Source organism: Chiloscyllium plagiosum, unplaced genomic scaffold, assembly GCF_037043375.1.
Source record: "Chiloscyllium plagiosum isolate Xiang-an unplaced genomic scaffold, Cpla_swu_hap1 HiC_scaffold_3, whole genome shotgun sequence".
In the NCBI taxonomy this organism is placed as follows: Eukaryota; Metazoa; Chordata; class Chondrichthyes; order Orectolobiformes; family Hemiscylliidae; genus Chiloscyllium; species Chiloscyllium plagiosum.
In genome coordinates, this window is record NW_028270141.1 from 158,253,890 (window position 1) to 158,276,471 (window position 22,582).

The following is a 22,582-nucleotide window of genomic DNA, read 5'->3' on the forward strand; positions in this document are numbered from 1 at the left end:
TGGGATAATTTCTCACTCTTCTAAACTACAGGGAGTAGAATCCCAATGTGTACAAACTTTGCTCATTAGACAACTTCTCCATATCAGACATCATCCTAGTGAATGTGCTCTGAACTGCTTACAATGAAATTATATCTTTCCTTATATAACAGGAACCAAAACTGCTCACAGTGCTCCAGATGTGGTCTCACCAGCACTGTGTAACACTTCCCTCACCTTATCCTCCCATTTCTTTGAAATAAGGGCCAACTTTCCATTAGCCTGTCCTGATTACCTGCTGCACTGTGTGCTAGCTTTTTATTAGTTGTGCATAAGTAACTCCAAGGTCCTTTGTGTTGCGGCTTTCTGCAGTTTTTCTCCAATTAAATAATACTCCGTTCTTTTGTTTCCCCTTCCAAAACAAACAACTTCATATTTTCCCACATTGCATTCCATTTGCCAAATGCTTACCCACCTACTTAATCCATCAATATCCCTCCCGAAATGGAATGCACCCCTCTCTCAACCTGCCTTTCCAATAATTTTTGTGTCATCTGCAAATTTACCTGCAGCACATTTGCTTCATTCCTCCAAGTTATTAATATGCATTGTAAACAGTTGTGGTCCAAGCAGTGATCATTGTGGAACCTCAATGATCACAGGTTGTCAATCTGAAAAAGAACCCATTATCTCCTCTCGCTGTTTCCTGCCTAGTAATTCTCTATCCATACCAACATACTAACTCTAACACCGTGGATTTTTACAACTTAACCTTTTATCAGGTACCTTTCAAATGCTTTCTAGAAGGTTCACCTATTGGTTTCCCTCTATTCACTCTGGTTGAAACTTCCTCAGGAAATTCGAATAAAATGATTAGAAATTATTTTCCATTCATGAAGCCATGTTAACTCTGCTTGTTTCGGTTATGATTTTCCAAATCTTCTGCTATTCCTTCATTGATAATTGGTTCCAATACTCTTCCAACATTGTAGGGAGAGGCCGGACAGGCTGGGGCTGTTCTCCCTGGAGGTTCAGAAGCTGAGGGGTGACCTCATAGAGGTTTATAACATCATGAGGGGCATAGAAAGGATAAGTGGACAAGGTCTTTTTCCTGGGGTGGGGGAATCCAAACCTAGAGGGCATAGGTTTAGGGTGAGAGGAGAAAGATATAAAGGGGACCTAAGGGGCAACTTTTTCACGCAGAGGGTGGTGCGTGTATGGAGTAAGCTGCCAGAGGAAATGGTGGAGGTTGGTACAATTACAACATTTAAAAGGCATCTGGATGGATATATGAATAGGAAGTGTTTACAGGGATATGAGCCAAGTCTTAGCAAATGGGGCTAGATTAATTTAGAATATCTGATCGGTATGAATGAGTTGGACCGCAGGGTCTGTTTCCGTGCTGTACATCACTATGACTCTAATCAGCCTGTAATTACCTATATTTTTGGATCTCTTTTGGGAACCTAGGATGCAAGCCATTACAGCCAGGGGACTTATTGCCCTTTAGCTCCATTAGTGTCTTATACAACTTCTTTACTGATGGTGGTTGTACTTCCTTCTTCCCCCATATTGTACAGTATCAACAGGATGTTCAAAGTATCTGATGCAAAATATCTCTTTAGCTCCTCTGCCATTGTCTCGTAACTATCTCGCAGGGCTAACATTCACTTTAACCTCTCTCTTCTTTTGTAATATATTTAAAGAAGCTTTTATTGTCAGTTTTGCTATTCCCCGCTAATTCGCCCATGGTGTTGGAGGTGTTATGGAGAGGATTGGCTAATTAAGAAAAGAGACATGGAAGAAAATGAGCACTGCAGATGCTGGAGATCAGAGTCAAAGAGTGTGGTGCTGGAAAAGCACAGCTGGTCAGGCAGCATCCAAGGAGCAGGAGAATTGACGTTTTGAGCATAAGCTCTTCATCAGGAATGAGGGGGTGGCCCAAGGGGGCTGAGAGATAAATGGGAGGGGACTGGGGCTGGGGGGAAGGTAGCTGAAAATGTGATAGGGAAATGAAGTTGGGGGTGAAGGTGATAGTTCGGAGAGGAGAGTGGAGTGAATAGATGGGAAGGAAGATGGACAGATAGGATAGGTCAAGAGGTTGCTGCCGAGTTGGAAAGTTGGATCTGGGATAAGGTGGGGGGAGGGGAAATGGGGAAACTGGTGAAAGTCACATTAATCCCGTGTGGTTGGAAGGACCCAAGGCGGAAGAGGAGGCGTTCTTCCTCCAGGCATCGGTGGTAAGCACTTGCTGGTGGAGGAGGCTCAGGATCTGCACGTTCTTGGTGGAGTGGGAGGGACAGTTAACGTGTTCGGCCACGGTGTGGTGGGGTTAAACATTCCACAAGTAGGTGTCCTGTCTCCCCAGTGTACAGGAGACCACATTGGGAGCAATGGATACAGTAGATGAGGTGTGCAGGTAAATCTCTGATGGATGTGGAAGGATCCTTTGGGGCTTTGGATGGAGGTGAGGGGGGAGGTGTGGGGCAGGTTTTGCAATTCCTATGGTGGCAGAGGAAGGCACCAGGAGGGGAGGATGGGTTGATGGGGGGGTGTGGACCTAACAAGGGAGTCGTGGAGAGAATGGTCTCTCTGGAACGCAGATAGGGGTGGGGAGGGAAATAAATCACTGGTGGTGGGGTCTGTTTGGAGGTGGCAGAAATGGCAGAGGATTCTGCAATGCATTCAGAAGTTTGTGGGGTGGAAGGTGAGGACTAGGGGGTTCTGTCCATATTGTGGTTGGAGGGGTGGGATTCGAGGGCAGAGGTGTGGGAAGTGGATGAGATGCGATGGAGGGCATCATCGACCATGTGGGAGGGGAAATAGTGGTCTTTGAGGGAGGAGGCCATCTGGTATATTCTGTGGTGGAATTAGTCCTCCTGGGAGCAGACGCGGAGGAATTGGGAATAAGGGATGGCATTTTTATAGGAGGCAGGATGGGAGAAGGTGTAGTCCAGGTAGCTGTGGGAGTCGGTGGGTTTGTAGTGCATGTCCATGTTGAGTCGGTCACCGCTAATGGAGATGGTGAGATCCAAGAAGGGGAGGGATATGCCCAAGATGGTCCAGGTGAATTTAAGGTCGGGGTGGAACGTGTTAGTGAAGCTAGTGAATGTTCAACCTCCTCGTGGCGCCGATGCAGTCATCGGTGTAATGGAGGAAAACGTGGGGATGGTGCGAGTGTAGCTGTGGAAGATGGACTGTTCCATGTACCCGATGAAGATGCAGACATAGCCGGGGCCCATGCGGGTGCCCTTTGGTCTAGAGGAAGTGGAAGGATTAGATTAGATTAGATTACTTACAGTGTGGAAACAGGCCCTTCGGCCCTACAAGTCCACACCACCCCGCCGAAGCGCAACCCACCCATACCCCTATATTTACCCCTTACCTAACACTACGGGCAATTTAGCATGGCCAATTCACCTGACCTGCTCATCTTTGGACTGTGGGAGGAAACTGGAGCACCCGGAGGAAACCCACGCAGACACGGGGAGAATGTGCAAACTCCACACAGTCAGTCGCCTGAGGCGGGAATTGAACCCGGGTCTCTGGCGCTGTGAGGCAGCAGTGCTAAGAAATTGTTGAGAATGAGGACCAGTTCAGCCAAACGAGTGAGAGTGTCAGTGGAAGGGTACTGGTGGGGATGTGGGAGAGGAACAAATGGAGGAGGAGGTCATGGAGGAGGTGGAGGATGTGGATGGTGTCCTGAACGTAAATGGGGAGTTCCTGGACTAAGGGGGACCGGACAGTGTCAGGGTATGCAGAGATAAGTTCAGTGGGGCAGGAGCAGGCTGAAACAATAGGTTGACCGGGGCATTCAGGCTTGTGAACTTTAGGTAGAGAGTAGAACTGGGCAGTGCAGGGTTCCCAGACTATGAGGTTGGAGGTGGGTAGGAGATCGCCTGAGGTGATGAAGTTACGTATGAGGTTCTTAATAGAAGAGACAGTCAAGATAAGGTTCAGTAGGCTGATACAAGGTATGGAGGGACTGCCTTACAGAGAGTCGTTGTAGTTTAGGCATTTTCTGATTGGAGTGTAAAAGAATGAGGTAACCTGATAGAGTTGAAAGAAAACAACCTTTCTTACAATGTGGGAGAGCACTGGAACTTAACTACTTGGTGCTGATGGTCAATTAAAATGCATTTGTCCTTGCTGTTGTGCTTTTCTGATGGAGTTCTCAGCCCTTTATATCAACTACATTCTCATCAAATGTCAGGACTTGCTGGTCGGTGGTGATCACAGGGAGCCACCATTATCCAGCAAATATGGTCTGCATTCCCCAGCATGACAAGTGCCTGTTCCACGATGTATCATGTCATAAGCTTGCTGGCCAATTTGGCAATGGTGGATCCAAATGTTGTTTCATGATATTGCAGGAAATGAGTAAAATTTACCTGCTAAACAGTTTTATGTTCAATACTTTAATCTGATCTCTCATCTTGTCATAGTCGCTTTTAATTTTGATCTCTTTGCAACTAAAGGTTCTAACTGTATAGGCCTCCAATAGTAGTCAGGAGCTCCAACAGTAGTCAGGATACACCAGGAGATAGAAAGGGTGTGTAAGAAAGGCAAAGTTACAGTGATTATGGGGATTTCAATGTGCAGGTGGACTGGGAAAATCAGGTTGGTAATGAATTGCAAGAAAAGGAATTTGAGGAACGTCTACAAGATGGCTTTTTGGAGCAGCTTGTGGTGGAGCCCACTAGGGAACAGGCAATACTAGATTTAGTATTGTGCAATGAGGCAGACTTGATAAGGGAACTTAAGGTGAAGGAACACATAGGAGGCAGTGATTATAATATGATAGAATTTACTGTACAATTTGAGAAGGAGAAGATAGAATCAGAAGTAACAGTATTACAGTTGAATAACACAGCTACAGAGGCATGAGGGAGAAGCTGGGTAGAATTGACTGGAAGAGGAGCCTAGCAGGAAAGACAGTGGAACAGCAATGGCAGGAGTGTCTGGGAGTAATTCAGGAGACACAGCAGGGATTCATCCTGGGGGGAAAAGGAGCATGTTACAGGGAGGATGAGACAACCAATGCTGATGAGGGATGTCAGGAATAGCATAAAAGGAAAAGAGAAAGCATATAATGTGGTGAAGGGCATTGGGAAGCTTACAAAGACCAACAGAGGGAAAGAAAAAAAGAAATAAGGAGGGAGAAAATTAAATATGAGGTTAAGCTAGCCAGTAATATAAAGGAAGACTGTAAGAGTTTCTATAGGTACATATAAGGCAAAAGAGAGACAAAAGTGGACAATGGAGTGCTGGAAAAGCACACTGGAGTGATAGTAGTGGGGAGCAAGGAAATGGCTAATGAATTGAATAATTACTTTATGTCAGTCTTCACGATGGAAGACACGAGTAATATCCCAAAAATTTAAGAGAGTGAGGGGGCAGAGCTGAGGATAGTGGCCATCACCAAGGAGAAAGTGGTAGAAAAACTGAATGGCCTAAAGGTGGATAAATCACCTGGACCAGATGAACTACACCCCAGAGATCTAAAGGAGATAGCTGAAAAGATAGATGGAATACAACATGGGAAAGTGTAAGGTCATGCACTTTGGTCGGAAGAATAGAAGCAGGGACTATTTTGTAAATGGGGAGAAAATTCAGAAAAGTAAACTTACACGTTGAATCAATAGTTAGGAAGGCAAATGCGATGTTGGTATTTATTTTGAGAGGACTTGAATATAAAAGCAGGGATGTACGTCTGAGGCTCTATAAGGCTTTGATCAGACCACAAGGAGGTGAAAGGTGGTGGAGAGAAGGCAGGAGAATGGAGTTGAGATAATTGAATGGTGGAACAGGCTCAATGGGCTGAATGGACTGATTCTCTTCCTATATCTTATGAACTTCCAACTTTATTATTTCATGAATTAGGCTGAAGCCAATCAAAACTAATCTGGGGCCCACCAGGAAATCTAGAGTGCTGTTTTTTTTAATTTGCTCGTGGGATGTGGGCATTGCTGGCTGGCCAGCATTTTTGCTAATCCCTAGTTGTCCTTGAGAAGGCGGGGGGTGAGCTGCTTTCTTGAATCGCTGCAGTCCATGTGCTGTAAGTTTGTAACGACTGTTCGTGGTATTTTATTGCAGTATCCACTGTAAAAGGTAAATGGCAATAAATAAATTATTTGTCAACGCCCTTAGGGAGGGAATTTGAGGATTTTGACTCATTGACATGTCTATGAATGACCCGTTGCTGTCAATGTTGTCCTGTTGTTCATAGCCTGTTTCCCTTTGCCAGTACTTCCAGCAGCAGTTTGTTACACAGTGAGTATATCATTTTTTTATTGCTCTCATTGCATTTTATTAATGAGGGGGTTTTGTAAACTCCTTTAGGATTGCCAGCGAATGATATCGTTCCTCTTCAGAAACAGGCTGTCTTTGACTTTAAAGAGACACTCCCGGTCATTGTGGCATTGAGGAACCCCTATCTGGAATCACAGCATTGGGAAGCCATTGAATACACCATTGGTCGATCAATCAAGGACAGAAACCTCACTCTGGACAACCTCACTAAGCTGAGGGTAAGGCCTGCTCCACCTGGGCTGATAGATGGAGTCACCCCATTCATCAGATGTTGAAAGCTAACCAGGTATAGGCCCTGGTTACACTGGGTCTTGGAGAAGTGAGCAGCCTATGGAATTAGCGGGATGGGCTAGTGGAAGGTGATGTGTATTTTTTTGGGGGCATGTCAATACATTCAGGCTGAGATGGGAAGGCGTAGGCAAAGGAGCATTCCTTGTGAGTTTCTGTCGTGCTGGAAATTAAAAATACACAATGGGCAGGGTAAGAGATTCCAGCAGGCTGAGAGCGGGGTTGCAGCAAACACTGGACATGGGGTTTTTAAAGGAGAGAAGATTGGTCACAGAACCTTGTAGTATACAGCACACAGAGTCACAGCGTATTGATTTCCTGGCCATCCTGCAGTATCGACCCTCTCTGAATGTTACACCTCCCTGCTACAGCCACTGCTGGACACTCTTTACAGCTAGCCTTTATACACTGAGGGAGCTAAACATCAGGGGTGTTGAATGAGGAGGATGAGGATGACATGATGACCCAATGCCATGTGTACATATCACTCTGGCCCCTGCTTCCTGATGGTGTGGTAGCTTTGCTCTACAGACTGTGGTCAGGATGTACTGCTGAATGGTGTGAAAATGTGTTTGGTGCTGACACAGAGAGATTCACAAACACATGGGACTTTACATCAGAAGCCAAGAGTGATGGAAGAGAGACAGATCCCATATTCCCAATTCCTTCGCCTTCGCCGCATCTGGTCCCAGGAGGACCAAGTCCAATACCGAACAACCCAGATGGCCTCCTTCTTCAAAGACCGCAATTTCCCCCCCCCGACGTGGTCGACGATGCCCTCCACCGCATCTCCTCCACTTCCCGCTCCTCCGCCCTTGAGCCCCGCCCCTCGATTCGCCACCAGGACAGAACCCCACTGGTCCTCACCTACCACCCCACCAACCCCCATATACATCGTATCATCCTTCGTCATTTCCGCCACCTCCAAACAGACCCCACCACCAAGGATATATTTCCCTCCCCACTCCTATCAGCGTTCCAGAAAGACCACTCCCTCCACGACTCCCTCGTCAGATCCACACCTCCCACCAACCCAACCTCAACTCCCGGCACCTTCCCCTGCAACCGCAAGAAATGCAAAACTTGCGCCCACACCTGCCCCCTCACTTCCCTCCAAGGCCCCAAGGGATCCTTCCATATCCATCAGAAGTTCACCTGCACCTCCACACACACCATTTACTGCATCCGCTGCACCCGATGTAGCCTCCTATACATTGGGGAGACAGGCCACCTACTTGCGGAACCTCTGGGACACCCGCACCAACCAACCCAACTGCCCCGTGACTGAACACTTTAACTCCCCCTCCCACTCCGCCAAGGACATGCATGTCCTTGGACTCCTCCATCGCCAGACCATGGCAACACGACGCCTGGAGGAAGAGCGCCTCATCTTCCGCCTAGGAACTCTCCAACCACAAGGGATGAATACAAATTTCTCCAGCTTTCTCATGTCCCCTCCCCCCACCTTTTCTCAGTCCCAACCCTCAGACTCAGCATCGCCTTCTTGACCTGCAATCTTCTTCCCGACCTCTCCGCCCCCCTCTCCGGCCTATCATCCTCACCTTAACCTCCTTCCACCTATCGCATTCTCAACCCCCCTCCCCTAAGTCCCTTATCTTAGCTCCTCATTCCTAAAGAAGGGCTTATGCCCAAAACGTCGATTCTCCTGCTCCTTTGATGCTGCCTGACCTACTGTGCTTTTCCAGCAACACATTTTTAAGCTCTGATCTCCAGCATCTGCAGTCCTCACTTTCTCCTACTAAACCTAAGCATGCAAACATTCAATGCTAGAGTCCACCTCAGTCCATTTCTTCCACTAGTGAACACCTCCATTTTCCTTCATCAAAGTCATGACAATGTGCCAGCAACTACATTCTTCCATCCTGCCATGTGGATAATTTTCACATTGAATGGCTATAATAATAAACTCCATCCAAACAGTCTAGAAATTTTATCCTTAAATTTTTTCTAAATGTTTAAGGGTTTTTTAAAATTCATTTGTGGGATGTGGGCTTTACTGGATGGCCAGCATTTATTGCCTGTCACTGGTTGCCCGTGAGAAGGTGGTGATGAACTGCTTTCCTGAACCACTGGAGTACATCGGCTGTGGGTTGACGCACAATAACCATGGGGAGGGAATTCTGGGATTTTGACCCAGCAACACTGAAGGAACGGCAATATATTTCCAAGTCAGGATGGTGAGTGACTTCACCAGGTTGACACCACTTTTTCAGGTCTGCCTGGTGCCGCTCCCAGCATGCCCTTCTGCACTCTCCATTAAGCCAAGGTTGATCCTCTAGCTTGATGGTAATGGTTGAGGGGGGCGTATTGCCGGGCCATGCGGTTAAAGATTGTGCTGGAGTACAGTTCTGCTGCTTTTGATGGCCCACAGTGCGTCATGGATGCGCAGTCTTGAGTTGCTAGATCTGTTTGAAGTCTGTTCCATTTAGCATGGTGATAATGCTACATAACACGATGCGGGGGGTATTCTCAATGTGAAGGTGGGACTTTGTCTCCACAATGACTGTGCGGTGGTCACGCTTACCAATACTGTCATGGACAGATGCATCTGCAGCTGGCAGATTCTCTCTTGTTGGTTCCCTCACCACCTGCTGCAGACCGAGGACCTGGCCAGCTCAATCAGTAATGCTGCTGCTGAGCCAGAAATCCCCCATCCAGAGGACATTCTGTGCCCTTGCCATTCTCAGTGCTTCCTCTATGTGTTTGTCAACATGGAGCTAAGGCAGAACAGTACATAGGAATCAGCAGGAGGTTTCCTTGGCCATGTTTAACCTGAAGCCCTCAGACTTCATGGGGTCTTGGGTCAATGTTGAGGACTCCCAGAGCAACTCTCTCCTGACAGTATCCCACTGTGCTGCTGCCTGTGCTGGGTCTGTTGCCAGTGGGACAGGACATATCCAGGGAAGGTGGTGGTTGTGCCTGGGACATTGTCTGTAAGGTATGACTATGTCAGACTATTACTTGACTACTCTGTGAGACAGCTGTCTCAATCTTGGACTGAGATGAGGAGGAATGTATTCATTCAGAGAATAGTAAATCTTAGGAATTCTCTGCTGCAGAAGGCTGTGGAAGTTCACTTCCTGAGTATGTGCAAGACTGAGTTGGATAGATTCCTGTGCAAGTACCAGGTTCAGATCATACAACTCCTCGTGTATTTATTCAACAACACCATGTCGGGTATGTCGTTTCTGCAACTCCCTCTGTAATTTATTGTCTATAACTCCCTGTATGATATATTCATTTGGCATGTCCCTGTATAAAGTGTTCAGTCTACAGCTCCCTGTGTAGTACGTTCAGTCTACATCTCCCTTCGTCAGAACTGTCACTTGACCCAAAACGTTAACTCTGATTTCTCTCCACAGATGCTGCCAGACCTGCTGAGCTTTTCCAGCAATTTCTGTTTTTGTTTCTGATTTATGGCATCTGTCGTTCTTTTGGTTTTTATCCTAGTGAACCTTCTCTGAACTGCTTCTAATGAAATAATTTTTTTCTTAAATTAAGAGACCAAAGTTGCTCATGGTACTCCAGCTTTGATCTCCCCAGCATCTTGTACAGTTGCAGTTAGCCTTACCTGGTCTTATACTCCAACCCTCTTGAAATAAGGGCCGACATTATATTAGCCTGCCAAATTACCTTCTGTCTACAGCTCCCTGTGTAATATTATCATATTACAAATAGGTTCACTTTCCAAGTCCCCGTGAAATATTTTCAGTTTGCAATTCCCAACACCGATCATATTTTGACTGCCAGATTTTGAGCATTTTTGAAAAGTACTGAGTTTAGGATGTGAGTATCTGAATGAGTTTGCAAACCTTTTCTTACTTTCAAACCTTTTTCTAGATATTCCAGCGAAAGGAAGCAATTGTTAACATCTCTGCTCTAGCTAGTAATGAAGCCACTCTCAAAGGCATGCTGGAGAAGGTCAGCAGCCTATGGAAACACACCAGCTTCAAGCTGGTGACTCATCAGGTGGACACTTACACTGTATTAATCATTGGGTCAACGGAGGAGATTGTCGCTCAGCTGGAGGACAGTTTAATCACCATTTCCACCATTAAGGGTTCACGTTATGTGGAACCAATCAAGGTACAATGCTTTGAATGAAAGTGTCTAGTAATGCATGTCAATGAAAAAGCCATGACACATTCCCTGGGAACAAGCCACCAATCCCTCAGTGTGGTTCGATGCTGGAAACAGACGTCAGGATGGTGTTTCCATTTGGCTCTCCTGTGAGCTGGGAGAGCAAAGAGTATGAAGAAATGGTCATGACACCAGTGAGATTGATTTGATGGCCTGTTCTCATCCTGAGTGTGGAATGTCACACATTTATTCTTTGTAGACCTGTGTCAGTAAGATATTTTGGTAGTAAGTGTAGACAAGCCTGAATTAAAAAAAAATATCCTTTGTGCAGAAAGAGGTGAATGAATGGGACCGAAAACTTAATATTATGGCACATACACTGGAAGAACTGATGACCTGTCAGCGGAACTGGCTGTACCTGACTCCCATTTTCCAAGCTCCTGATATTCAAAGGTAAGAATCAATCCTGTCGTCTCTGCCAGACTGTTCATTTCTTGAAAGTTCATTGTCATCTTCCACTTCTGTTTTTGAAATTGTTCAGGCATTCATTTTGTGTCAACGTGTTTCTGGTCCCTCAGACTATACATTAATGCAATCTTGAATGCTTCGCATACAAGTCAGTCATGTCTTTGCTAGCAACTGTGACAAGTTGCCAGGGAAAGGCAAAGTTGTCATTAACGAACTTAACAGAGAAAATGCAAATATCATTCCCAATTTCATTTATATTGGGTGATTAGATCTGAGTATGTCTGGCTTCCGATCACTCACTGTTTTGCTTTGGGAATAAAGTTCACAATCTAAGTAAGATAGTGATTGCATCCCATTTGTTTTTGTCCACGTAGAGTTTGATGAACCAAAAGCTAACAGTGGTACTGAAGACTTTGCTGACACAAATGCACATGTGCACTTAACATACATGATGCTGTGTTATTACAGGCAACTGGCTACCGAAACCAAACTGTTTGGCCACATTGATGCTGCATGGAATGAGATGATCATTAGAATTCAGAATAACTCGAATATTCTGAAGACAACCACCACATCAGGGGTCCTTGAGCTTTTACAGACCACCAATGCCAACTTGGAAAAGATACTGAAATGTCTTGAGGTAATACACCCGAAGTAAAGGACTTGATTCAGTGCCCTCTTTTCAAGTGTAGTCACTTCTGTAAGATATGAAATACCAGCTGCCAATATGCACACTGCAAACAAGCTTTATTTTTATCAATGTTTGTGACTATGATTTGTTTCCCACCCCTAATTCTCCATAGAGAAGGTGTTGATGAGCCTCCTCCAGCTTAGTGGTTTACAAAGCTATTTAAAGTTCACATTGGAGTTACATGCAGGCCAGTGTCAGGAGAATAACAGATTTCTTCCGTTAATAAGGCATGTGGGTTTTACAACAGCCTGGTCGGATCACAATCGCTATTAATGAAACTTGACTTTTATCCAGTTTTATTCATTAGTGGAATTTCATTTCTGTAGCTGCTATATGATGGGATTTAAAGTTGTCTCTGGAGCTTAAGTTCTCTCAGTTTCTACTTGACCAGCAACCTCAGGCTCCCAGAGACAGCCAAGACATAAATGAGCAGATAACCTCCTTTTGACGGTGCGAGGTGGAGAAACATGAAAAAGTGTGCATGAGTTAAACTCAGTTGGTTTCTGATGGCCATGTGCAGAATCCCAATTGTACCAGATTCTAAAGGAACTGCCAGGAATTTAAGGCCCTGCTGGGCAATTTGTCTATGCCTTACACCCTGCAAAACCTTCATTTAAATTAGAGATTTAAAGTAAGATGAAATTACGATAATAATTATCCAGGAAAAGTTAGACCATCAAACACATAGTTTAATTCCTGGGTAACTGTTCAACAAAAGGGTTTCCTCTGGGTGCTCCGGTTTCCTCCCACAGTCCAAAGATGTGCAGGTCAGGTGAATTGGCCATGCTAAATTGCCCGTAGTCTTAGGTTAGGGGTATGGGTGGGTTACGCTTCGGCGGGTCGGTGTGGACTTGTTGGGCCGAAGGGCCTGTTTCCACACTGTAAAGTAATCTAAAGTAATCTAAAAACCCATACTTAGCACACACCGCCAAGTACAACTCCTCCAGACCAGGTACATCCCCAGACCCTGAACGGACTCCCCAGTCTACCCACAACATCCCTGCTCTGGACCTGGCAGCTCCTAACCAACACTGCATGTAACACCCCAGTGCTCCTTTACCATGATACCCACACTCCTCAATCCCTGACAGACCTGAGACATCCCACCCACCCAGATCTATCCTGGATCCTTACCCAGGTGTCAGGATGCAAGATAGCAAATCTTGCATCCTGACTAGCTTTTTACCTGGAAGCGGACCCTCTACCAAAATGGTGCCAATTTCCAGTCTCAAGGTGAGACTGAGCACGGTCTCCCGGCCTCGAGGTGAGGGAGAGCATGGACTCCCGTCCTCAATGTGAGACCCAGCATGGACTCACAGCCTCGAAGTGAGAGACAACACGGACTCCCGACCTCGAAGTGAGGGACAGCACGGACTCCTGGACTCAAGGTGAGATGGAGCACGGACTCCCGGCCTCGAGGTGAGGGACAGCACGGACTCCTGACCTCGAGGCGAGGGACAGCATGGACTCCCGGCCTCGAGGTGAGGGACAGTACGGACTCTCGGCCTCGAGGTGAGGGACAGCACGGACACCCGACCTCGAAGTGAGGGACAGCACGGACTCCTGGACTCGAGGTGAGATGGAGCACGGACTCCCGGCCTCGAGGTGAGGGACAGCACGGACTCCCGACCTCGAGGCGAGGGACAGCATGGACTCCTGGCCTCGAGGTGAGGGACAGTACGGACTCTCGGCCTCGAGGTGAGGGACAGCATGGACTCCCGACCTCACGGTGAGGGACAGTACGGAGTCCCGACCTCGAGGTGAGGGACAACCCGGACTCCCGACCTCAAGGTGAGGGACAGCACGGACTCCCGGCCTCAAGGTGAGGGACAGCATGGACTCCCGGCCTGGAGGTGAGGGACAGCATGGACTCCCAGCCTTGAGGTGAGGGACAGCACGGACTCCCGGCCTGGAGATGAGAGACAGCACAGAACCCTGGCCTCGAGGTGAGGGACAGCACGGACACCTGACCTCGAAGTGAGGGACAGCATGGACTCCTGGACTCGAGGTGAGACGGAGCACAGACTCCTGGCCTCGAGGTGAGGGACAGCACGGACTCCCAGCCTCGAGGTGAGGGACAGCATGGACTCCCGGCCTGGAGATGAGAGACAGCACAGAACCCTGGCCTCGAGGTGAGGGACAATACGGACACCTGACCTCGAGGTGAGGGACAACCCGGACTCCCGACCTCGAGGTGAGGGACAACCCGGACTCCCAGCCTCTAGGTGAGAGACAGCATGGAGTCCCAGCCTCGAGGTGAGACGCAGCATGGACTCCCGGCCTCGAGGTGAGGGACAACATAGACTCCCGGCCTCGAGGTGAGGGACAGCACGGACACCCGACCTCGAGGCGAGGGAGAGCACGGACTCCCGGCCTCAACGTGAGACCCAGCATGGACTCACGGCCTCGAGGTGAGGGACAACACGGACACCCGGCTTCGAGGTGAGGGACAGCAAGGACTCCTGGCTTCGAGGTGAGGGATAGCACGGACATCCGTCCTCGAGGTGAGGGACAGCACGGACACCCGGCTTCGAGGTGAGGGACAGCATGGACACCCGGCTTCGAGGTGAGGGACAGCACGGACACCCGGCTTCGAGGTGAGGGACAGCATGGACTCCTGGCCTCGAGGTGAGGGACAGCACGGACATCCGGCTTCGAGGCAAGGGACAGCACGGACTCCCGGCCTCGAGGTGAAGGACAGCACAGACTCCTGGCCTCGAGGTGAGGGACAGCACAGACACCTGGCCTCGAGGTGAGGGACAGCACGGACTCCCGGCCTCGAGGTGTGGGACAGCACGGACTCCCGGCCTCGAGGTGAAGGACAGCACAGACTCCTGGCCTCGAGGTGAAGGACAGCATGGACACCCGGCTTCGAGGTGAAGGATAGCAGGGACTCCCGGCCTCGAGGTGAGAGACAGCACGGACATTCGACTTCAAGGTGAGGGACAGCACGGATTCCTGGCCTCGAGGTGAGGGACAGCACGGACTCCCGGCTTCGAGGTGAGGGACAGCACGGACTCCCGGCTTCGAGGTGAGGGACAGCACGGACTCCCGGCCTCAAGGTGAGGGACAACACAGACTGCCAGTCTTGAGTTGAGGGACAACACGGACTCCTGGCCTCGAGGCGAGGGACAGCATGGACACCCGGCCTCGAGGTGAGGGACAGCACGGACACCCGGCTTCAAGGTGAAGGACAGCACGGACTCCCGGCTTCGAGGTGAAGGACAGCAGGGACTCCCGACCTCGAGGTGAGGGACAGCACGGACTCCCGGCTTCGAGGTGAGGGACAGCACGGACTCCCGGCCTCGAGGTGAGGGACAGCATGGACACCCTGCTTCGAGGTGAGGGACAGCACAGACACCCGGCTTTGAGGTGAGGGACAGCATGGACTCCTGGACTCGAGGTGAGGGACAGCACAGACACCCGGCTTCAAGGTGAAGGACAGCACAGACTCCTGGCCTCGAGGTGAAGGACAGCATGGATCCCAGCCTCGAGATGAAGGACAGCACGGTCACCCGGCTTCGAGGTGAGGGACAGCACGGACTCCCGGCCTCGAGGTGAAGGACAGCACAGACTCCTGCCTCGAGGTGAGGGACAGCACAGACACCTGGCCTCGAGGTGAGGGACAGCACGGACTCCCGGCCTCGAGGTGAAGGACAGCACAGACTCCTGGCCTCGAGGTGAGGGACAGCACAGACTCCTGGCCTCGAGGTGAGGGACAGCATGGACACCCGGCTTCGAGGTGAAGGACAGCAGGGACTCCCAACCTCGAGGTGAGGGACAGCACGGACTCCTGGCTTCGAGGTGAGGGACAGCAGGAACTCCCGACCTCGAGGTGAGGGACAGCACGGACTCCTGGCTTCGAGGTGAGGGACAGCATGGACACCTGGCTTCGAGGTGCGGGACAGCACGGACACCTGGCCTCGAGGTGAGGGACAGCACGGACTCCCAGCCTTGAGGTGAGGGACAGCACGGACACCCGGCTTCGAGGTGAAGGACAGCACAGACTCCTGGCTTCGAGGTGAGTGACAGCACAGACTCCTGGCTTCGAGGTGAGGGACAGCACGGACTCCCGGCTTCGAGGCAAGGGACAGCATGGACTCCTGGCCTCGAGGTGAAGGACAGCATGGACACCCGGCTTCGAGGTGAAGGACAGCAGGGACTCCCGACCTCGAGGTGAGGGACAGCACGGACTCCTGGCTTCGAGGTGAGGGACAGCACGGACTCCCGGCTTCGAGGCAAGGGACAGCATGGACTTCCGGCCTCGAGGTGAGGGACAGCACAGACTCCTGGCCTCGAGGTGAGGGACAGCACAGACTCCTGGCCTCGAGGTGAGGGACAGCATGGACTCCTGGCTTCGAGGTGAGGGACAGCAGGGACTCCCGGCCTCGAGGTGAGGGACAGCATGGACTCCCGGCTTCGAGGTGAAGGACAGCATGGACTCCCGGCTTCGAGGTGAAGGACAGCAGGGACTCCCGACCTCGAGGTGAGGGACAGCACGAACTCCTGGCTTCGAGGTGAGGGACAGCAGGGACTCCCGGCCTCGAGGTGAGGGACAGCATGGACACCCGGCTTCGAGGTGAGGGACAGCACAGACACCCGGCTTCGAGGTGAGGGACAGCATGGACTCCTGGACTCGAGGAGAGGGACAGCACAGACACCCGGCTTCGAGGTGAGGGACAGCACGGACACCCGGCTTCGAGGTGCGGGACAGCACGGACTCCTGGCCTCGAGGTGTGGGACAGCACAGACTCCCAGCCTCAAGGTGAGGGACAGCACAGTCACCCGGCTTCGAAGTGAAGGACAGCACGGACTCCCGGCTTCGAGGCAAGGGACAGCACGGACTCCCGGCCTCGAGGTGAAGGACAGCACAGACTCCTGTCCTCGAGGTGAGGGACAGCACAGACACCTGGCCTCGAGGTGAGGGACAGCACGGACTCCCGGCCTCGAGGTGTGGGACAGCACGGACTCCCGGCCTCGAGGTGAAGGACAGCACAGACTCCTGGCCTTGAGGTGAAGGACAGCATGGACACCCGGCTTCGAGGTGAAGGACAGCAGGGACTTCCGACCTCGAGGTGAGGGACAGCACGGACTCCTGGCTTCGAGGTGAGGGACAGCACGGACACCCGGCTTCGAGGTGAGGGACAGCACGGACTCCCGGCCTCGAGATGAAGGACAGCACAGACTCCTGGCTTCGAGGTGAAGGACAGCATGGACACCCGGCTTCGAGGTGAGGGACAGCAGGGACTCCCGGCCTCGAGGTGTGGGACATCACAGACTCCTGGCTTCGAGGTGAGGGACAGCAGGGACTCCCGACCTCGAGGTGAGGGACAGCACGGACTCCTGGTTTCGAGGTGAGGGACAGCATGGACACCCGGCTTCGAGGTGCGGGACAGCATGGACACCTGGCCTCGAGGTGAGGGACAGCACGGACTCCCAGCCTCGAGGTGAGGGACAGCACGGACACCCGGCTTCGAAGTGAAGGACAGCACGGACTCCCGGCTTCGAGGCAAGGGACAGCACGGACTCCCGGCCTCGAGGTGAGGGAAAGCACAGACTCCTGTCCTCGAGGTGAGGGACAGCACGGACTCCCGGCCTCGAGATGAAGGACAGCACAGACTCCTGGCCTCGAGGTGAGGGACAGCACAGACTGCTGGCCTCGAGGTGAGGGACAGCACGGACTCCCGGCCTCGAGATGTAGGACAGCACAGACTCCTGGCCTCGAGGTGAGGGACAGCACAGACTCCTGGCCTCGAGGTGAGGGACAGCATGGACTCCCGGCCTCGAGATGAAGGACAGCACAGACTCCTGGCCTCGAGGTGAAGGACAGCATGGACACCCGGCTTCGAGGTGAAGGACAGCAGGGACTCCCGACCTCGAGGTGAGGGACAGCACGGACTCCTGGCTTCGAGGTGAGGGACAGCACGGACTCCCGGCTTCGAGGCAAGGGACAGCATTTACTCCCGGCCTCGAGGTGAGGGACAGCACAGACTCCTGGCCTCGAGGTGAGGGACAGCACGGACACCCGGCCTCAAGGTGAGGGACAGCACACACTCCTGGCCTCGAGGTGAGGCACAGCACAGACTCCTGGCCTCGAGCTGAGGGACAGCACGGACTCCCGGCCTCGAGGTGTGGGACAACACGGACACCCAGCCTCGAGGTGAAGGACAGAACAGACTCCTGGCCTCGAGGTGAGGGACAGCACGGACACCCGGCTTCGAGGTGAAGGACAGCACGGACTCCTGGCCTCGAGGTGAGGGACAGCACGGACTCCTGGCTTCGAGGTGAGGAACAGCACGGACACCCGGCTTCGAGATGAGGGACAACACCGACCCATGGCCTCGAGGTGAGGGACAGCATGGACTCATCTCTCTGTCTGCTTTTGTTTTTTTGTCTTTCTCTTTTCCTGATTTAGAAAGGCTGTAATGCTGAACTTTTAACTTTAGTTCTTAATTCTTGTAATTTATTTCTGTATTTTGTACCTTGGCCTCTTTGTACCTAAGATGTTGCTGAAAATTATGGTCATGTACGCCCATCACTGTACTCATGTATCCCTGTATTTGAGTACATGTGACAATAAAACCTAATTCTAATTCTAATTCTTCATGCTACTCACTTGGCATCATACCCACTTGTGACTCTTTCTACTTGGTCATTTGACATCTCCCCTTTGACATCCATTGACTTTATCCATTTGACATCTTCCTGTACCCACTTGGCACCTTGTCCCATCTGTCAGTCCAACCTTACACTTATCAGAATGAGCCATGATGGAAGTCTCCTGTCAGAAGTGTGGAGCTCTCTGGCTTTGTTTTAAAAAAGACCAGGGCAAATGGCAATCTGCAGGAAACAGTCACTCCGCAGAAAATCTGACCCATTGATTTCTGGCAAGTTGTTCCAGACTGAAATGTACTGCCTGAAATAGGAATGGCAGCAGATTCCAATGTGACCTTTCAAAAAGGAGTTTGATGAACGCTCGGAAAGGCTGTGAGGAAAGAGCAGTGGGAGTGGGAATAATTGAATAGCTGACCAATTCTGAAATTCCTCCTCCTGTGCTGTTAATTCAATGTTTCTGTCAGAGTCTCTGCTGTGAATGTGCATGTTTAGATGAATTAAATGAAATTGATCCGATGTGCTATTGTTTCAGGATTACTTGGAAGCCAAAAGGCTCGCTTTCCCACGTTTTTATTTCCTTAGCAACAGTGAACTGCTGGATATCCTGTCTCAAAGCAAAAACCCTGAGGCTATACGGGTAAGGAGACATCACCTCTGGCTAAAACGCTTCCGTAATGAATGACAGATGGAACAGACTAGGCTTGTATTCCCTTATGAATAGAAGATTGCGGATAAACTACATGAGGTGTTTCTGATGATAAATGTAGAAAACAGGAGCAAAGTAGACCATTAGATCTCTGCTGTATCACAAATAAAACCATGGCTCATCCTTTTGTGTTTAGAATTCCACATTCCCATCTACCCCTGATAACCTCCCTAGCCTCTCAAGAATCTATTCACCTCTGTGGTAACTTCCATCTTCAATGACAACACCTCCACCACCTACTGATGCTGTAAGCTGCAAAGTTGTACAACACTCAGGGGAAAAAAAAATCTTGTCTCAGTCCGAAAAAGGCAACCACAATAGTAAAACAGTGCCCCTTTATCTTGACTGAGCCACATATGGAAATATCCTATTGCCCACCTGCTCAAAGACCTTCCTGAGCCCAACTGCATAGAACCATATGGTTCAGTTACCTTTAGCAGCACAGTTTCTCTTTCCTTTGTACTCTCTCACTTCTATTCTCATTGGCTGTCACCTTTGAACTCCTAGGAGAAAGTGAGGACTGCAGATGCTGGAGATCAGAGCTGAAAAATGTGTTGCTGGAAAAGCGCAGCAGGTCAGGCAGCATCCAAGGAGCAGGAGAATCGGCGTTTCGGGCATAAGCCCTTCTTCAGAATTGTCTTGCTCCTTGGATGCTGCCTGACCTGCTGCGCTTTTCCAGCAACACATTTTTCACCTTTGAACTCCTGTTCATTTTGAGTGATGCATTGAAAAAATTGCAGCAGTCTAGGCAGAATTGAATGTAACTAATATTTTGGAACAGCCAACGTTACAAACCATGAGAACGCTGTTCCTTAAATGGGATAGTATGAATTGAATTGAATTGAATTGAATTAATTGTCACGTGTACCGAGGCACAGTGAAAAGCTTAGTCTTGCGAGTGAAACAGGCAGATCACAGAGTTAAGTAGCATAGATAGTAAATAATAGGTAAACAAAAGCACAGGTACAGGTGAATGCTAAGAGTTTGTGAGTCCATTCAGTATTCTAACAACAGTAGGGTAGAAACTGTTTTGAAAATGGCTGATGTATGTTCAGGCTTCTGTAGAGGTTGTAGAAAAACATTGCCAAGGTGATATGGATCTTTAAGAATGCTGGGGCCTTTCCTGGACAGCGGACCTGGTAGATGGATTCTATAGACGGGAGGTTCGCCTTTGTGATTGTCATTTGAGATTTGACTGACTATGGTGGTGTCATCAGAGTTGAGTGTTAGTGAGGATGAAATATTGTCCCCAGTCTTCACTGATTGTGGCCTGTGGGTCAGGAAACTGAGGATCCAGTTGCAGAGAGTAGGGTTTAGTCCGAGATCACTAAGTTTAGTAATCAATCTCAAGGGGATAATAGTGTTGAAGGCTGAACTGTCGTCAATGAGTAGGATTCTTACATCGTTGTTCTCGGTGTCAAGATGTTCTAGGGAGGAGTGAAGGGAAAGTGATATGGCATCTGATGTGGATTTGTTGCTCCGATAGGCAAATTGGAGTCGGTCAAGAGTAGTGGGGAAGCTGGAGTTGATTAATGCCATGACCAGCCTTTCAAAGCACTTCATGACCAGCGAAGTTAGGGGCACGGTCATTGAGACATGCTGCATGATCCTCCTTAGACACAGGGATGATGTTGGCCCTCTTGAAACAGACAGGGACAGTGGCCTGCTGCAGGGAGAGGGTGAAGATGTCTGAGAAGACCTCTGCCAGTTGATCTGCGCGTGCTCTGAGTGCACAGCCTGGGATAGGTTCGTCATGACTTGTGTTAGCACTCCACCAAAATTCTGCTCAAAGCGAGCATAGAAGGCGTTGAAACGATCTGGGAGGGATATGTCATCATCTGCTATCTTGCAATGTCTCTTTTTAGAATCTGTGATGTCATTCAGTCCTTGCCATAGTCGCCGGGTGTCTATCTGGGTCTCTTGTTTGGGTCGGTATTGGTCCTTGGCTGTCTTAATGGCTCTGTGAAGGTCATACTTGGATTCCTTATATTTGAGTGGGCCTCTTGATTTGAAGGCCTCACGTCTGGTTTTTAGCAGGTTCTGTATGTCCTGATTCATCCAGAGTTCCCTGTTAGTATTCACCCAGTGCTGGCTCCTGCTGTAAAAATTGATACTGTATAAAAGTAATGCCTCAATTTTCAGACAAATTTTATTTGTTTTACAAATGCTTCTGATTTCAATTAATTGGATGCTTGTAGAGTCCTGATATCATCTACACGTTTGGACATATTGATCTCACTTTTAATCCAGCTTTATATAAGGTCATTGACAAAAGAACAGAGGCTACACAAGAATAACATTTCACAGTGTAATCTGGAACTCATTGTACTTAAGAGTAGTGAAAACAGATTCAGTGGTGGCTTTCCAAAGACAATTAGATAAAGACTTGAAGGAGAATAATCTGCAGGGAAATGGGGAAAAGGTGGAGTTGGGGAGGGAACGAATGAGAGATATTTTTCACAGAGTTGTGGCCATCGCAAGATCCCAGTGGCCTCCTCTGTGCTGTATTGTTCTATCATTCTCTTAATGAAATTTGTGAAATGTCACTCCCTCCAGGAGCTCCTCATGAGCAAGTTTAGCTATATTGATTGTGAAATTGATTTCTTCATTGTTTCCTCAGCCCCATTTGGCCAAATGTTTTGAAAATATCAGATCTCTGGAGATTGTGAAGCAAGCGACCAGACCTCCCACTGTGGTAATGATCAAGTCTGCAGAAAATGAGAATCTTCCCATGCCAAGGTACTAACTTAATTTAATACAGTTTCTTCACTTTGCATAAGTTCCTTGATTTTCACTCCATTACCATCTATTTTAGGCATGCATGGTCAAGAATCATAGAGATATCGACATAGAAGGCACAGATGGAGAACATACATAAAACTGTTTGCTGGACCAACAGAGACCCATAAGGTCCTTAGGGAGGGAATTCTGGGGTTTTGACACAGCAAAGGTGCAAGAACCACGATATATTTCCAATTCAGGGTCATGAATGGCTTGGAGGGGAACTTGCAGGGGGTGGTGTTCCCATGGATCTGTTGCCCTTGTCCTTCTGGATGGAAGGTCATGTGTTTTGAAGGTGCTAACAAAGGAACTTTGTTGAATTTCTGCAGTATAGCTTGTAGATAGTACACACTGCTGCTACTGAGCATTGGTGGAGGCAGAAGTGATTGCTATGCATGTAGTGCCAATCAAATGGGCTGTTTTGTCCGAGATGGTGTCAGGATTTTTGAGTGTTGTTGGGGCTGCACTCATCCAGGCAAGTGGGGAGTATTCCATCAGACTCCTGGAAATTAGATTAGATTCCCCTTCAACCCAACAAGTCCACACCAAGAAGGATGAGAGAGGATCTGATTGAGACGTATGAGATTATTAAAGGATTGGACACTCTGGAGGCAGGAAGCATGTTTCCGCTGATGGGTGAG

The 22,582-nt window shown here is 49.4% G+C and overlaps 1 protein-coding gene across 1 annotated transcript in view; it reads left to right on the top strand.

Moving 5' to 3' along the window:
* Positions 1 to 22,582, top strand: part of LOC122540190 (dynein axonemal heavy chain 6-like) — a 1,075,999-nt gene that overhangs the window by 105,798 nt on the left and 947,619 nt on the right. The window contains exons 14-19 of the mRNA XM_087984706.1: positions 6,322 to 6,509; positions 10,441 to 10,686; positions 11,012 to 11,133; positions 11,617 to 11,788; positions 18,987 to 19,091; positions 21,781 to 21,899. Of these exons, the coding sequence (XP_087840832.1) occupies positions 6,322 to 6,509; positions 10,441 to 10,686; positions 11,012 to 11,133; positions 11,617 to 11,788; positions 18,987 to 19,091; positions 21,781 to 21,899 (952 nt within the window). The remainder of the gene's footprint in view (positions 1 to 6,321; positions 6,510 to 10,440; positions 10,687 to 11,011; positions 11,134 to 11,616; positions 11,789 to 18,986; positions 19,092 to 21,780; positions 21,900 to 22,582) is intronic.